Source organism: Macaca mulatta, chromosome 11, assembly GCF_049350105.2.
Source record: "Macaca mulatta isolate MMU2019108-1 chromosome 11, T2T-MMU8v2.0, whole genome shotgun sequence".
NCBI lineage: Eukaryota > Metazoa > Chordata > Mammalia > Primates > Cercopithecidae > Macaca > Macaca mulatta.
The window spans coordinates 130666508-130683271 of NC_133416.1; the positions used below are offsets into that span (position 1 = coordinate 130666508).

The 16764-nt window shown below is 56.0% G+C and overlaps 1 protein-coding gene across 7 annotated transcripts; it reads right to left on the reverse strand.

Moving 5' to 3' along the window:
• Positions 1-573: 573 nt before the first annotated feature.
• On the reverse strand, positions 574-12119 carry CDK2AP1 (cyclin dependent kinase 2 associated protein 1). 7 transcript variants are annotated; one of them, XM_015153071.3, is made up of 4 exons: positions 12035-12119; positions 7083-7177; positions 5101-5227; positions 574-1373 (listed from the first exon to the last, which is right to left on the reverse strand). In XM_015153071.3, exons 2-4 carry the CDS (start codon positions 7146-7148, stop codon positions 1306-1308), a joined length of 261 nt encoding a protein of 86 aa, XP_015008557.1. In that variant the 5' UTR covers positions 7149-7177; positions 12035-12119; the 3' UTR covers positions 574-1305. The 7 variants fall into 7 exon arrangements, with proteins under 7 accessions (XP_015008557.1, XP_028685918.1, XP_077811855.1 ...); XM_028830085.2 differs by lacking the exon at positions 12035-12119 and adding an exon at positions 11443-11771; XM_077955729.1 differs by lacking the exon at positions 12035-12119 and adding an exon at positions 11439-11771 and having other exon boundaries at positions 7083-7170.
• Positions 12120-16764: the final 4645 nt, after the last annotated feature.

The following is a 16764-nucleotide window of genomic DNA, read 5'->3' on the forward strand; positions in this document are numbered from 1 at the left end:
CCTCATGTCTACAAAAAAAAATTTTTTTTTTCCCCACACACCCACTCATTCAATACAAAAAGTATTTTAAAAATTATTCAGGCGTAGTGGCACACACCTGTAGTTCCAGCCACTAGGGAGGCTGAAGTGGGAGGATTGCTTGAAGGCGGTTGAGGCTGTGATGAGCCAAGATTACATTACTGCACTCCAGCCTGGGTGGCAAAACAAGACCCTGTCTCAAAAAAATAAAACCACGTAAGAATTCAAGGAACCCGGCCGGGCGCGGTGGCTCAAGCCCGTAATCCTAGCACTTTGGGAGGCCAAGACAGGCGGATCACGAGGTCAGGAGATTGAGACCATCCTGGCTAACCTGGTGAAACCCCGTCTCTATTAAAAAATACAAAAAACTAGCCGGGCGAGGTGGCGGGCGCCTGTAGTCCCAGCTACTCGGGAGACTGAGGCAGCAGAATGGCGTAAACCCGGGAGGCGGAGCTTGCAGTGAGCTGAGATCCGGCCACTGCACTCTAGCCTGGGTGACAGTGAGACTCCGTCTCAAAAAAAAAAGAATTCAAGGAACCCACATTTTAATACAAATTGTTAATGAAAATAAGCTTTATTACATCAAGTAATAAATACATACAAAGATGCCAACAGTTTTAGTCATTTTCTTCCAGATGTTTTTATCAACTTACAATAAACGCGGAACTGAGATCTACTTACAGTCTTAGTATGAAAATGTTCGGGGGTCCTTGTTAGGTTTGGTGGGTTGCTCTTTCTTCTGTATTTATAACTTGTGCATTTTTAAAAATTGACTTTGAAGCACTAATAGTCATGCAAACGCTTAAGCAAAAAAGAAGTTACATTAAGCAGAACCTACACTGTATGGCAAATGGGAGCCAGCTACTAAGTAAAGGGTGCTGTCAATATGCATTAAAAACAAAATCCCTAGAGCGGTGTTAGCTTATGAAAAGGAACAAAGAACACCGTGGGTAACAAATGCATTCAAAAGAGAAGATTAAAGGGAGACAATGGTGTCTTGGAGGCAAACTACAGTTTGCTGTAAGATAACTTTACGTGCATCTTTTAAATCAATGCTAAAAAAACAAAAAAACCTGGGCAGTTCCTAACTACTTAAAATGCAAATCCTAATTAACAGCAAAATCTTTTCTCAATCTTTGAGACTGTAGGTTCAGAGCCAAGTGAACCATGGGAGGAAAAAACAAACTGTAACCATTTTGAAAACAAGGGTTTCATCTGAACAGGGGAGATGAACTGTAACTTCTCATCTTGTAAAAAGATGGAAATCCTTCAAAACCAACAAGGCAGCTAGGATCTGGCATTCCGTTCAGTTTCTGCTAAGCACTCCCGAACCAGTCCTCTAGCGTGAATGATGCCTGAAAGAGAGGCAGAGACCTGAGATCAGCCGGTGCACAGGACCAGCCAGTAGAGCCCATTCTGGAACAGGAAGAGGATCTATCCTTCCACAGCCTGTCCACAAAAAACTCAGACAGAAAGGGAACTGGGGGAACCTATATCCAAGCAACCCTGAAGGATGCTAACAATCCCATCCCCCTAAAGCCCTTCCCTCCTCACCACAACTCTTCATGTCTCTCTAAACATTTTTTCCTGCATTCAAGGTGGCACCAGCAAGCTGTCCTTCTATGACACTGTTGAATAAAAGACGTATCTCCACCCAAATTCTTTTGCTTGACCCACTGTTGAGATTTTTCTCTGGCTTCTTCAGTCTGAATTCTAGAAAGGGCTTGACCAGCGTAAGTAAGCAAGAGAATGGCTCCAGCTACACACATGAGGGCGCAGAGGACTGACTGCTGCCCATGCAGGACCCTGGGTCCACGGGGACATCCCCACAAGACTCTGCAGCTACCTTCTGCCCAATGAATCTTCCCCAATCTTTTGTCTCTATGGTTTGGTGGTTACCTTTTTTTCTTTCTGCCTCTACTGAACTTCATAAAATATGATCTTTTAATAGACACTGAGGATTCTGTTCCTTCTAATCCATGACTCCCAGAGGCCACTGGGAATGACATCCCACATCATCGCCCCACAAATCTTAGAATCTAACTCAGAGCCTTGGAGAATATTTTGTGTGAGGACCAGACAGCAAATATTTTGGGCTTTGCAGGCTACACAGTGTCACAACTACTACACTCAAATGTTTTTTGAGACAGCATCTTGCTGTCACCCAGGATGGAGTGCAGTGGCCACAATCACAGTTCACTGCAGCCTCAACCTCCCAGGATCAGATCACCTGATCACCTCCCACCTCAGCCTCTGGAGAAGCTGGGACTATAGGCACACACCACCATGCCTGGCTGTTTTATTATTATTTGTAGAGTCTCACTATGTTGTTCAGGCTGAACTCGAGCTCCTGGCTTCAGCCTCCCAAACTGCTGGATTACAGGCGTGCACCACCACACCTAGCCCCACAAACCTTTATTTATGAACACTTAAGTCTGAATTTCACATAACTTTCACACGTCCCAAAATCATTGTTTTTTTCAACTATTAAGAACGATGCCGGGCCGGGCGCGGTGGCTCAAGCCTGTAATCCCAGCACTTTGGGAGGCCGAGACGGGCGGATCACGAGGTCGGGATATCGAGACCATCCTGGCTAACACGGTGAAACCCCGTCTCTACTAAAAAAATATAAAAAACTAGCCGGGCGACGTGGCGGGCGCCTGTAGTCCCAGCTACTCGGGAGGCTGAGGCAGGAGAATGGCGTAAACCCGGGAGGTGGAGCTTGCAGTGAGCTGAGATCCGGCCACTGCACTCTAGCCTGGGCAGCAGAGTGAGACTCCGTCTCAAAAAAAAAAAAAAAAAAAAAAAAAAAAAAGAACGATGCCTGTCACGGTGGCTCACACCTGTAATCCCAGCACTTTCAGAGGCAAGGGCGGTTGGCCACTTGAGGTCAGGAGTTTGAGACCAGCCTGGCCAACATGGTAAAACCCCATCTCTACTAAAAATACAAAAATTAGCTGGGCGTGGTGGTGAGCACCTATAATCCCAGCTACTCAGGAGGCTGAGGCAGGAGAATTGCTTGAACCCAGGAGGCAGGGGTTGCAGTGAGCCGAGATCGCACGACTGCATTCCAGCCTGGGTGACAGAGCAAGACTCCGTCTCAAAAAAAAAAAAAAGAAAAACACACTATTCTTGGCTCTTGGCTCGTGGGCTGCAGTTGCCAACCAACCTACAACGCTCCTATGCTCCTAACTCCCTGACCCCTCTATGACATGTTTTCACCCTGCTGTGACATGAGCTTGGTCAGCTTGGGCTTGGCTGTTGGCCAAGGGGAGGCACTGGGTCTTCCTTGTTACTGCAAGACTGGCAGCTAGTACGCATTTGCTGACTTGAAGCAGTGCCTTTTATGGGCAACTGCAAATCACCTGTTGGACTTTGGGACCCAGCATCTTCCCAGGAATTTCCATTCGGGTAACCAGCACCCCTGCTACCAGAGAGCGGCCCTGGGACCACCCAACACTCTGGGCGAGACCAGGGTTGGGTTCTGCATCCCTTCCCCAGGCCCTCTTCAATCACATCCTCTAACCCTGCTGGTCCCAACCTAGCTTTGAGATCCGTCAACCTCTTCACAAAGGCTGCATGAACTCCAGAGCAACCCCGCTCCTGGCAGCAGCCTGTCCTCAACTGGCCCTCGTGTCACTGGGGTCATGACTTCAACTACAGCCCCCATATTTCCTACAGATTTACAACCAAAGAATGTTCCTCTCCCAGGCCAGGCATGGTGGCTCACGCCTGTAATTCCAGCACTTTGGGAGGCCGAGGTGGATAGATCATAAGGTCAAGAAATTGAGACCATCCTGGCCAACCAACATGGTAAAACCTGGTCTCTACTAAAAATACAAAAACTAGCTGGGCATAGTGGCGCACGTCTGTACTCCCAGCTACTTGGGAGGCTGAGGCGGGAGAATCGCTTGAACCCGGGAGGCGGAGGCTGCAGTGAGCCGAGATTGCGCCACTGCACTCCAGCCTGGGTGACACAGCAAGACTCCATCTCAAAAAAAAAAAAAATGTTCCCCTCCCAGGTCGCTTCTCCAGCCTTTTTAAGAACCCCAAGTCCCGGGCCAGGCACAGTGGCTCACGCCTGTAATGCCAGCACTTTGAGTGGCCAAGGCAGGCAGATCACCTGAGGTTGGGAGTGCAAGACCAGCCAGACAACATGGAGAAACCCCATCTCTACTGAAAATACAAAAAATTAGCTGGGCCTGGTGGCACATGCCTGTAATCCCAGCTACTTAGTAGGCTGAGGCAAGAGAATCGCTTGAACCCGGGTGGAGGTTGCGGTGAGCCAAGATTGCACCATTGCATTGCAGCCTGGGCAACAAGAGTAAAACTCCGTCTCCCAAAAAAAAAAAAAAAAAGCACCAGTCTCCCCTCATCTTGAATGAGTTCATGGGCTATGGCTCCGCTGCACTATCGCCTTCTAAAATAGAAATCCTGCTCTCCCTCCATTCCCTTTTTATTTCAGGAGATAGCAATCTATTTAACCTCCTTTCAAAATCAGCCGGGCAGTCACACCTTAACATGAGTTCCCTTGTGCTCTGTCATCTCCTGCCTGCCCTCCTTCTCCAGTCATTAAAGAACAAAGTGCTCTCAGCCTCCCGCCCCAGACCCACACACTTCCTTGGGTCTCGCTCCAAAGAGGTGACAGCAGAGGGCAGTGCAGACACCAAAGAACCCTGAGCCTGGCTTCCCTAGGACCAGTGTCGGCCAACAGAAGCAGACCAGGCAGGAGGCAGGAGGGAGAGTGGTGGCGGCCAGGGCGGGGGGGGGGGGGTGGGGGGTGGTTTGAACACACCCTTGAAAGCCAGCAGACCCCCTGGCAGCACACAGGGTAAGAAGAGCTCCCTGGCTGGGCTGCCCTTCCCGGAAGACCCCTCTGAAGGCATCCGGCCCCCTAGGCCCCTCGCCACCAGACCCACCGCCTGCCTGAGGCCTCCATAGCAGACAGCAACTCTGTGACAAGACAGGAGCTCCGATGAAGGAGCCCCATCCCCAGCCCACCCTCCCATGTTTTCCCCAAAAGTCTTTCCAGAGTTAAAGGCCTAGCCTGTGGTCACGGCAGGGCAGCGGGGCCGGGCTCACCGCGCTTCAGTCTCTCCATGGCACTCTTGCTCCCCGCGTACGTGGGTCTGATCTCCTTCCCCAGCTCTTCAATGATGGCCAGCAGCTCCGCGTATTTGCTTTGGGGCACTTGGCTGTTCCCAGTTCCCTAGAATCAGAAAGAAATTGGTTCAGCAAAATTAGCTGGGCATGTTGGTGGGCACCTGTAGTCCCAGTTACTCAGGAGGCTGAGGCAGGAGAACTGCTTGGACCGGACCCATGAGGCAGAGGTTGTAGTGAGCCAAGATCGCTCCACTGCACTCCAGCCTGGGCGACAGAGCAAGACTCCATCTCAACATCTCAAAAAAAAAAAAAAAAGGGGTTCAGCAGCCTGACCCCAAGGCCACAGGCAGGTGGGTGGAGAGGCCCCTGGGCCGGTCAGAGGAGGGAACGCAGTCCAGCCTTAGACTCCTGGGGTAGCCACCTCAGCTGGGCCAAGGCACGTCCCATTCTAGGGGACAACTACAGGTTAGGGGGATGGTCCTCACCCTTCTATCCTCACACACTCAGGAAGACCACCCAGTCGCCTCCAGGAAGCAAGTGTATCATCTCCAATGAACAAAACAGGGGAACCAGCTCATCTTGGCACAAAAGAGTCCAAACAGCATTTCCCAGGATGCAGATGAGTAGGAGGGCACATCGCAGGTGCCGAGCCTCCAAGCCAGTGGGGAGACAGAGGCCGCACCTGGGCCACCAGGACCACAGCCATCGGCCATGGCCCCGCCAGAGCCTGGAATGCATTCCCTTCTCTCATCCTCCCACCCACAGGGCCCACCCCCCAGAAACCCTTTCCTCCCACCACCACTGGGAGCCCCACAGCAAGCACCCGGATCAGCGAGGCTGGGCTCCCGGCAAGCCCGCAAGCCCAGACCACCTCCCCTTGGCTGCCTCCTCCCAGAGCTGCACCAGCTCCCTGGGCAAGGTCCTCGCCTCCTCCCTCCTCCACCGCCGCCTCTGTCCCCTGGCCTTGCGCTCTGTCCTCCTGTCCTCATCTTGGTCCAGCTGCTCTGCCTCCCCACGGCACTGCCTCCAGGCCTCACGGGCCTCCTGCCTGTCTCGGCGCCGCCGTCGCATGGCCAGAATGTGGCACTGCCACTCCCGGCTGCGCCTCTGCCTGGCCTCCCGCAGCCACCGCTTCTTCAGCTGGTCCCGCTCACGGGCCCGCACCTGCTTCTCCTTCTGGGGCAGGACGGCTTGGCGGGGCATGGCTGGGGAGCCGCCCACTCGGCAAGGAACAGGCTCCGTGGCGACCTCAGAACACTGGCACTGGGGCCCAGCCAGGGAGAGCATCTTCCCGCTGGGACCTTCGACAGGGCAGCTCATCCCTTGGAGATGTGGGGTGCAGCTGACATGGTGGCTACCCCATTCCTGCTGTTCCCCAGCCTGGGCTGGGGGTACTAGGATCACCCTTGGGCTGATGAGGAGCCCAGGTCTTGGGCAGTTACCAAGTGGGGGTCACAGTCTGGAAAGTGGTGGAACCAGGCAGCGGCCTCGCCTGGGCCACACTCTCAAACACTGGCCCTCAACAAGAGGCACCTTGGCTCTCGAGACAAGGCCACCTCCTCTCTGCTGGGCCCACGCCCGTGGAGAGCAAGTGGGAACCGGCCGTTTTCTGTCCCAGCTTGGAGAGCCAGGGTCAAGGCCAGGCCTCACTTGCCCAGGAAAGAGAAGTGAGGAGACCCACCAGAGGAGCGCGTGGGGTGGGGGCCGCAGCGCAGCTCGGGCTGCTGCCCCTTCCTGGTGCTCTCCTGTCCGCTCCACCTCACACGTCCCTGCGAAACACAGTCCCCAGTGCCCTCCATTCTGATGTGTTCTGAGCCGGAGCCCAGTCAGGGCCTTGGGCTGAGAAAGCTCTGTCCCATACTTTCTGCTCCTTCGTCTCTTCCACCAGCTTCTCTCCTCTGATGGTGGGGAGCATGTCTCCCCCCAGCCCTCCCACCATGCCATCACCCCCATTGCCATACCTGGGTGTAGCCTAGGGATGGTGGCCCGTAGTCACTGAGCAGCTGGCGGTACTGTGAAGACGCCATGCTGGTGGAAGGAGAGTGGACACTCCCAGCTGTGGGGTGGGGAGAGAGAGGCCAGGAGTCAGCTCAGCCAGTTGTACCAAGGCAAGGACTCCAGGTCCTGCAATGGCCCTTGCCCAGGACCCACACCACCAACTGTAGCAGGATAGAGAACCCTGCTCTCCACCTCTAGTCTGACCAGTGTAGAAGACGGATAATGAAATGTAGCTACAAGGCACTCGGCCATCCCCAGCTCTGTAGCAGCTGCTGGTCCTCACAGAGCTCCGTCCTGTCCAACCAGAACCTTCCAAGCAGCAGGGCTGCTCCCAAAGATAAAATTACTGCCACTCCTGGCCTCATCCCTGCCCATCCCCTCTCCCTGTGTCCTGGCCCCAGAGGATGAAAACCTAGAGGCCACATCATACCACAAGAGCCCACTGCCATGGAGGCTGGTCCAAACCAGCGGAGCTTCCAAGCCTTTTTGTCCTATGCACCGAAATCTCTGCTGTGCTCAATGACGGGGAAGATGGGAAGGCCTTAGAGTATTTGAGACCCAACCCTGGCTGGAGACAGGCATGCTGGACATCAAATTAGGAATCTAGAGAACACCACGGCCTCTGTGTGCCCCAGATAAAGCCCCTCAACCTCTCTGTGCCTGTCTCCCCCTCCCCAAAGGGGGACCAGACTCTTGGCAGTCTATGTCCCAACGGCTCTGCATTCCAAGAGAGGAGGGTTGAGGCCCCACATATGGGATGCAACATTGGGGCCTGTCCAGGGCTGCAGTCAGTGACCAAGCAGGGCCCAGCCCAGAACGCAGCCTCCTGGATCTGGGAGGGGAGTCTGAGGCTGGGAGCACGCGGCCCCGCAATGGCGTCCCAGTGGCCATTAGCGGGTAAAGGATATCCTGCAGAATGACAAACAGCGGTAACCATGGAGAATTTACCTAGTCCTCCTCGGCAGCTGCCCGCCTGCCGCCCCCAGAGCCACACGGTCTCTCTCTCACACACACAGCGGGCGCTGCAGACTTGGCCTCGGGGATGGACAGCTGGTGCCAGGCTGGCCAAACCCACCAGCTGCTCACTTGGTGTGGGTGAGGGGAGGGGCAGAGGAGGAAGGAAGTTCAGGGCCTCAGGCTGGGGGAGCCGGGAGGAGCCCTGGAGAACCCTGGCTCCAGGCCCCTCTATTTAGAGACATGGACCTGAGGGAGTTGCCCCAGGGCACACAGCATAGCACCTGCCCCTCCATGCAGGGAGCCAGCTACCTCAGCACCTGCCCCTCTGTCCAGGAGCATCCGGGAGCGGGGACAGTCCCGAGTTGTCTCCCTGAGTCTCAGGCCAGCCCTGGATGCCACCACTGCAGCCCAGGGTTATGCTCCAGCTTGGGCTGGACCTGGAAACGTGGACTTGGATCCTGAACTGGGCAAAGCACCATGCCACTCCGAGCCTCAGTTTCCATGCCTCCCACATGGGGATGACGAGACACGTGTGCTACAGGGATGGGCGGCTTGGGATGGGGAAGCACTACGCCCGCGATATCCGGCACGTCCACGGCCACTGCAGGAATTGGGCAGGGCGATGTCCCCCAGCGCCCCCTCACCACATCAGCCAAACCCCAGTTTCCTGAGCTTCTGATGTGGCAGCAAGCGTGGCATGGGGAACACAGGCTCTGCTGGCAGAGACCTGGGTTTCGATCCTGGTAGCTACACCTCTCTGGCCTCGAGGGCCAGTCTCTGGGAGGGACCATAGAGCACAGCACCCTGGGTGTTTGCAAGATCCCAGCAGCCTGGCAGGAGGGGCGCTAGCCACTTCCCACGCACCCTCGAATCAACTCGGTGTGCCCCCGTCCTCTTCCCCAACTGCTTTGCCCACTGCTCCTCACCTCTCCTTTTCTGTCCTCCCCACTGGACTTGGCGCCAGCCCCAGCTGTGCCACTCCTGGCTGTGTGACCTCAGACAGGCCCCCCGCCCTCCAGTCCTCAGTTTCTCCATTTGTTAGAGGCAGTGCTTCCCAAGAGAAGGTCTACAGGCTCCAGACCCTACTATTTGATGATACTGGGGTTAGGTTTTGCGGGGCTGAGAGGAAGGAGGAATGAGAAATTGTCCCATTTTGGCTGGGGGGACAAGGAGCAATAGCTCGGTGACTCCAATGCTCTGTCCAGGCCAGTCCCTTGTTCAGGGTTGAGTGGGGGGTGTCTAGTCCTGGAGAGAGATGGCGGAAATGCCCCGAGTTCCACTCATGGTCACTCCTTCCTGCAGACACAGGGACCGGGACACAGGGACCACGTCAGCGCAGGCCGTCTCGGCGCATCTCAGACAATGAGCGCAGTGTGCAGGAGCGAGGGGTTGGCAGAGGCCAGGAAGCTCCTGGGGCCAGGCGCGGCTCCCCGCCCCCACGCCAGACAAAGAGCGCCGGGGCCTGGGGAGCTGGCGGCCTTCCCGCCACTTGGGGCGCCTGGGGGGCTCTGGGGCGGGGGAGGCGGGGGCTTTGTCTAACTCCGCCACTGCCACCACCGGCCAGGCCGCGGCTTGGCAACCCGTGAGCAGGAGGCAGGGCTGCAGGGCGTGAGGGATGATGACAAGGAAGCCGGAGGAGCAGCGGCAGCAGCGGAGAGTCCATCTTGGATGCAAATGGCAGGAGGGGAGCTGGGGTTCTGCAAAAGGGTCCATGGGGGAGAGGGAGGGGCACCAAAAAGCCCAGATCTGGGGATCTCGGCACTCCTGAAATTCTCCACAGAAGAAAGAGAAGAAAAGCTGAATACAGGTGCAGCCAGCTCAGAACAGGACTTCAGGGGTCCCCGTGAGTGCCGCTATCCCTGTGACCCCAAACCCTGAAGGTCCCAGTTTAAGGCCCCGGCCCCAATGACACCAGGTCAAGCCTGAGCTGTCAGCCTTGCCCAGGCTGGCAACACCAGCCCCTGCCCTCCCCACAGGCCAGAGGAAGAACGCTGCTGGCAGTCCTACCTGGCAACAAAGCCCGTCTTTGTAAGGTCTGCGGACCCCAGAGGAGGTGAGAATGTTTGAGAAGAAAACAGTGGCTGTTTGCTCTTTGGGACTCCGAGCCCACAAGTGAGCAATTCAACTCTCCCTCAGCACCCTGACGATTAACCCTTTCCTGCCCCTACACCTCAGTGTCCAAGGTTTTTTTAAATATCGTTTTTATGGGTCCTACTTCGGATGTGGGAGGTTTATGAAGTCAACGTTTGCAAACAAGGCCCAAAACTCGAGCAGGAGAGCCAGCGTGGCACCGGTGACCAACGGGGCCACTCCTTTCCCTCCGAGTCCTTACCCCCCACGCCCCGCAACACAACCGCCTTTTGGGAAGTCTGTTTCCGACCAAGTGTCAGAGAAGAGGGGCCCCAGTGAGGTCACAAAGCCCGGCACCTACCAATCCCTCAATGTTGCGCCCACTCCCCATGGCTCCCTCGGTCCCCTGGGCTCAGCCCGAAGCTGCCTGACAACTTCTGGAGGAGTTTCCTGGGAGCGCCCGGCTGCCGCCGCAGCCCCAGGAAGGTCGAGGGGAGCCCCTCCCGGCTTCTGCATCGAGGGCCTTCCCGGATCAGCCCTGGGGGCTCCCAGATGGGGCGTCCGCGTGACCCCCTGCCCCCACGCCCGCGCGCGGGCCCTAGCAGCCCCAGGACTGCGCCAACTTCGTTCACTCCGCGCACACCTTACGGGGATCCCCGCGTGACCGCATGGGGCAGTCCCTGCTCCCACGCGCCCGGCCGAGGCCCCCCGGCCTCCGAGTCCGCTGCCCACCGGCGACCCCATCCCGGTCCCAGTCCCGGCGGCCCCGCGACCTCAGGGCCCGCGGCAGCCCCGCAGCCCTCCGCCCGCGCCGGCCCGCGCGGGGCCTGGCCCTGCCCGCAGCGTCTCCCGCCCGGGCCGCTCCACGACCCCGCTCCCCAGGGCGGCGGGGCCCCGCGCCCCGCTCCCGGCGCGGCCCGGGCCGCTCCCGACTCCCGCCGGCAGGGGCCCTCGCCGAGCCGCCCAGAAGCGGGAGGAAAAAGGAGACGAGAACAAGCCTCCCCCGCCCTCGCCCTCGCCCGCCGCGCTCCCTGCGATCCGCAGCCGCCGGCGCGGGGGTCACCCCAGGCCGCCCGCCCCGCACCCCCAGCCAAGGCCCTCGGCGTGCGGGGCGCACCAGCGAACTTTGGCGGCGCGGGCTCGGAAATCATGGCGGCGGCAGCGCTGCCCCGGGCCGGGACCCTGAGCCCCCCGCCCCCGGCCTCCGCTGGCGCCCACGGCATCCCCCGGCCGGGGCTGGGCGCGCGGACCCCCAACTTGGCGGCGCTCGGGGCGCGTCGCACGCGGCTCACTCACCGGCGTTGAGGGCGGCGGCGGGCATGTGCGCGGCCAAGTTCGGTTTGTAAGACATCCCCCCGGGCGGCGGGCGCGCCGGGCGCGGCGGGGCCAGGCCGCGAGGGCGGCGGCGGCGGCGGCGAGGACGGGCGGCAGCGTGGCAGCCCCGCGCCCGTCCGAGCGCCCGCCGAGCGCCCGCGCACTTTTTGTTGTCGGCGGCTCGGGCCGCGCCGGCAAATATGGCCGTCCGCGCCCTGCCGCCGCCGCAGTCTCACCCAGGCCCCGGGCGCGGCGCAGGGGCGGCCGCAAACTTTCCGCGGAGCCGGCGGGGCGGCCGGGGCCGGGAGGGGGCGGCCCGGCGTCAGGGGGCGGCTCCGCCTGCGGCCGCGCCCCGCGCCTCCGGGTGCGCTCGGCGCCCGCAACTTGCCAAAGTTTGGGGGGCTGGGGTCCCGGCGGCGCTTGAGGCCCGCGCGCGTCCGGGCGGCCGCCCCGCGCCGGGCGCTCCAGGGGTGCACTGGGGGCCGCCCCCGCGGCAGCTGCAGGAGGCCAGGGCGGCCGGGATCCGAGGAGCACTTTCTTCCCCTTGACGGTGGGGGCAGGGATGGAAAATTACCTGGAGAAAATGGTGGCGAGTGGTGTATTTAAGCACGTAGATCATTCCAGACGCCCGGGTCTGGCCAAGCCCCAGGATTCGAATAACTGATGCTTGACATTGATTTCAAATAAATTTCATGTCCATGTCTTTATGAAGTGGTTTTTAACCCTTTGGGGATCCAAGACTCCTGTGAGACTGACAAAAGCTAGAGGCCTTCTCCACCACTCATCCCCCTTCCCGGAAAACTCACCCCTGAATCGCACAATTTCGTGCGTAGACTCACTCCAGTATTTAAGGGAAGCACCTACTATGCGCCACTCACTGTTCCAAGCGCTGAGGATACAAGAACTGAACTTGGCAAAGTTTCTACCCCCTGGAGTTTACGGGGCAATTTAAATCTTCCTTCGACCCCACCCCCAGCCCATCTTCGGATCTGATTGAAATGTAATCATCGAGTGTATTTTGGATTTGGATTAGATGAATAACCTAAAGGTTGTGGGTTTGTTCTCTTTTTTTCTTTTTCTATTTTTTTTTTTTTAAATTTTGGAGTTCTGCCGAAGTAGTAAAGCTCGTTAAAATACATAAGATGCCCACCCTTTTCTGTTGTTTTTAATCGCCATGGTTTGCAGATTTAATTAGACACAGCCGTGCAAGCATCATCTCCAGATCTGGTAACAAAAGCACCCACCTAGGGATGCCCACCCAGGCCTGCCTTCTTTAGGACCAAAGGTGCAGGCGACGACACCCCCTCCCCAGCTTAACCCCCACCCTTGAGATCAGCTGTAGACCAGCACTAGCGAAGGATGCTCAGTGAAACCTTATTCCATGAATAAATTAATGCCACCCATGTGGCTGGTCCCAGGCGCCTAGTCCTCTAGAGCAGCACTGTCCAATGGAAATAGCATGCCAGCCACATAAGTAATTTTCAATTTTTCAGTAGTCACATTTGAGAAAGTAAAAAAACACCGGTGAAATTGATTTTAACATGTTTTATTTAACAATAGCTCCAGAACAGCGTGATTTCACTATATAATGAATTAAAGGGAATTATTAATAAGACACTTTACATTCTCTTATACTAAGTCTTCGCAATCCAGTGTGTGTTTTATACTTACAGCACATTTTAATTCAGAGTAGCGACGTTTCAGCGCTCAGTAGCCACCACAGCTAGGGGTCACCATATTGAACAGTGCAGGGCTGCAGCTACTAGCAGAGGGCTCCTGAGGCGTACACACCGGGTACTGACTCTGACTCCCCCACCCACTGACTGTTTGACTAGGCCTCCATTTCCTCGGGGCAAGAATCCAGATCTCACTGGCAGGCCCAGTCCCTTCTGTGAGTACTCTGAACCAATCTATTTCCACATTGTCTCCCTCTGTCACCCAGGCTGGAGTGCAGTGGCTTGATCACAGCTTACTGTAGCTTCGAACTATTGGGCTCAAGTGATCCTCCTGTCTCCACCTCTCCCTCAAAGCACTGAGATTACAGGTGTCAGCCAATAGTGTTGTGTTTTTTCCATTGTCCCCACTCCTGACTCTAAGTCCATGACATCATTTAAAAACTGTTGGCTAGGGCCGGGCGCGGTGGCTCACGCCTGTAATCCCAGCACTTTGGGAGGCCGAGGCGGGCGGATCACAAGGTCAGGAGATCGAGACCACGGTGAAACCCCGTCTCTACTAAAAATACAAAAAATTAGCCGGGCGCGGTTGTGGGCGCCTGTAGTCCCAGCTACTCGGGAGGCTGAGGCAGGAGAATGGCGTGAACCCGGGAGGCGGAGCTTGCAGTGAGCCGAGATCGCGCCACTGCACTCCAGCCTGGGCGACAGAGCGAGACTCCGTCTCAAAAGAAAAGAAAAAAACAAAAAACAAAAAAAAAAAACTGTTGGCTGAGCGAGGTGGCTCACGCCTGTAATCCCAGCACTTTGAGAGGCTGAGGCGGGTGGATCATGAGGTCAGGAGATCAAGACCATCCTGGCTAACATGATGAAACTCCATCTCTACTAAAAATACAAAAAAACTAGCCGGGCGTGGTGGCAGGTGCCTGTAGTCCCAGCTACTCGGGAGGCTGAGGCAGGAGAAGGGAGTGAACCCGGGAGGCGGAGCTTGCAGTGAGCCCAGATCGCACCACTGCACTCCAGTCTGGGTGAGAGAGCGAGATTCCGTCTCAAAAATATAAAAATAATAAAAATAGAAAAAATTAGCCGGGCGTGGTGGTGGGCACCTGTAATCCCAGCTACTTGGAAGGTTGAGACAAGAGAATCGCTTGGACCCGGGGTTGAGGAGGTTGCAGTGAGCTGAGATCCTGCCACTTGCACTCCAGCCTGGGTGACAGAGCAAGATTCTGCCTCCGGAAAAAAAAAAAAAAAAAAAAAGTTTCAGCTCACTCCTGTAATTCCAGCACTTTGGGAGACCAAGGCAGGCGGATCAACTGAGGTCAGGAGATTGAGACTAGCCAGGCCAACATGGTGAAACCCCATCTTAACTAAAAATACAAAAATTAGGTGGGTGTGGTGGCGCGTGACTTAGTCCCAGCTATTCAAGAGACTGAGGTAGAATTGCTTGAACCCAGGAGGTGGAGGTTGCAGTGAGCCGAGATCGAGCCACTGCACTCAAACCTGGGTGACAGGGCGAGACTCCATCTCAAAGAAAAAAAAAATGTTTCAGCTGGGCACGATGGCTCACTTCTGTAATCCCAGTACTACAGAAGGTCAAGGCAGGCAGATCAGTTGAGCCCAGGGGTTCAAGACCAGCATGGGCAACATAGAAAGCACCCATCTCTACTAAAAATACAAAAATTAGCTAGGGCATAGTGACATGCACCCATGGTCCCAGCTACTCTGGAGGCTGAGGTGCTGCGGTGGGAGGATCACTGGAGCCCAGAAAGCGGAGGTTTCACTGACCTGTAATGGCACCACTGCTCCAGCCTGGGCGATAGAACAAAACTGTGTCTCAAAAAAAAAAAAAAAAAAAAAAAAAAAAACGAAAGAAAAGAAAAACATGTTTCCATTTTTTTTTTTTTGAGACGGAGTCTCGCTCTGACGCCCAGGCTGGAGTGCAGTGGCCGGATCTCAGCTCACTGCAAGCTCCGCCTCCCGGGTTTACGCCATTCTCCTGCCTCAGCCTCCCAGTCCCAGGCGCCCGCCTCTTCGCCCGGCTAGTTTTTTGTATTTTTTTTTTTTTTTTTTTTTTTTTTGAGACGGAGTCTCGCTCTGCCGCCCGGGCTGGAGTGCAGTGGCCGGATCTCAGCTCACTGCAAGCTCCGCCTCCCGGGTTCCCGCCATTCTCCTGCCTCAGCCTCCCGAGTAGCTGGGACTACAGGCGCCGCCACCTCGCCCGGCTAGTTTTTTGTATTTTTAGTAGAGACGGGGTTTCACCGTGTTAGCCAGGATGGTCTCGATCTCCTGACCTCGTGATCCGCCCGTCTCGGCCTCCCAAAGTGCTGGGATTACAGGCTTGAGCCACCGCGCCCGGCCGGCGTTTTTTGTATTTTTTAGTAGAGAGAGGGTTTCACCGTGTTAGCCAGGATGGTCTCCATCTCCTGACCTCGTGATCCGCCCGTCTCGGCCTCCCAAAGTGCTGGGATTACAGGCTTGAGCCACCGCGCCCGGCCACATGTTTCCATTTTTTATTCTAATTGAGATATTATTCACTTAGCATAAAATTCACCCTTTAAAAGTATACAACTTAGAGGCCAGGTGCCGTGGCTCACGCCTGTAATCCCAGCACTTTGGGAGACAGAGGTGGTCGGATCATGAGGTCAGGAGATCGAGACCATCCTGGCTAACACGATGAAACCCCATCTCTACTAAAAATACAAAAAAGTTAGCCGGGCGTGGTGGCAGGTGCCTGTAGTCCCAGCTACTCAGGAGGCTGAGGCAGGAGAATCACTTGAACCGGGGAGGCGGAGCTTGCAGTGAGCTGAGATCCGGCCACTGCACTCCAGCCTGGGTGACAGAGCGAGACTCCGTCTCAAAAAATATATATCTATATACAACTCGGCCAGACATGGTGGCTCACACCTGTAATCCCAACACTTCGGGAGGCCGAGGTGGGCGGATCACAAGGTCAGGAGATCAAGACCATCCTGACCAACATGGTGAAACCCCGGCTCTACTAAAATACCAAAAAAAAAAAAAAAAAAAAAAAAAAGCCAGGCGTGATGGTGCACGCCTGTAATCCCAGCACTTCGTGAGGCTGAGGTGGGCAGATCTCTTGAGCCCAGGAGTCTGGGACCAGCCTAGGAAACATAACAAGACCACATCTCTACTAAACATTAGCCAAAAGTGGAGGCTAACCTGTAGTCCCAGCTACTGAGGTAGGAGGATCACCTAACTTTGGGGAGGTCGAGGCTGCAGTGAGCCAAGATCAGGACACTGCACTCCAGCCTGGGTGACAGTGAGACTCTGTCCCCTAATCCCCTGAAAAAGTATGTAATTCAGTGATTTTTAGCGTATTCACAGAGTTGTGCAACTCTAATGCACTAACTCTATAACTTTTTTTTTTTTTTTTGAGACGGAGTCTTGCTCTGCTGCCCAGGCTGGAGTGCAGGGGTGCCATCTCGGCTCACTGCAAGCTCTGCCTCCCGGGTTCATGCCATTCTCCCACCTCAGCCTCCTCCCGCCCGCCACCACACTCAGCTAATTTTTTTGTTTTTGTATTTTTTGTGGAGACGGGATTTCACCATGTTAGCCAGGATGGTCTTGATCTCCTGACCTCGTGATCCGCTCGCCTCGGCCTCCCAAAGTGCTG

What these genes read in the sequence shown, in the direction of transcription:
- CDK2AP1 (XM_001100820.4), bottom strand. Translation starts at nt 9,111, where the DNA reads ATGGAGAAACTGAGGACTGGAGGGCGGGGGGCCTGTCTGAGGTCACAC. An exon ending in CATCCCTAGGCTACACCCAG is followed by an intron (nt 5,228 to 7,082) that starts GTATGGCAATGG and finishes TTCTGATTCTAG; the next exon opens with GGAACTGGGAACAGCCAAGT. An exon ending in CATGGAGAGACTGAAGCGCG is followed by an intron (nt 1,374 to 5,100) that starts GTGAGCCCGGCC and finishes CCTCTCTTTCAG; the next exon opens with GCATCATTCACGCTAGAGGA.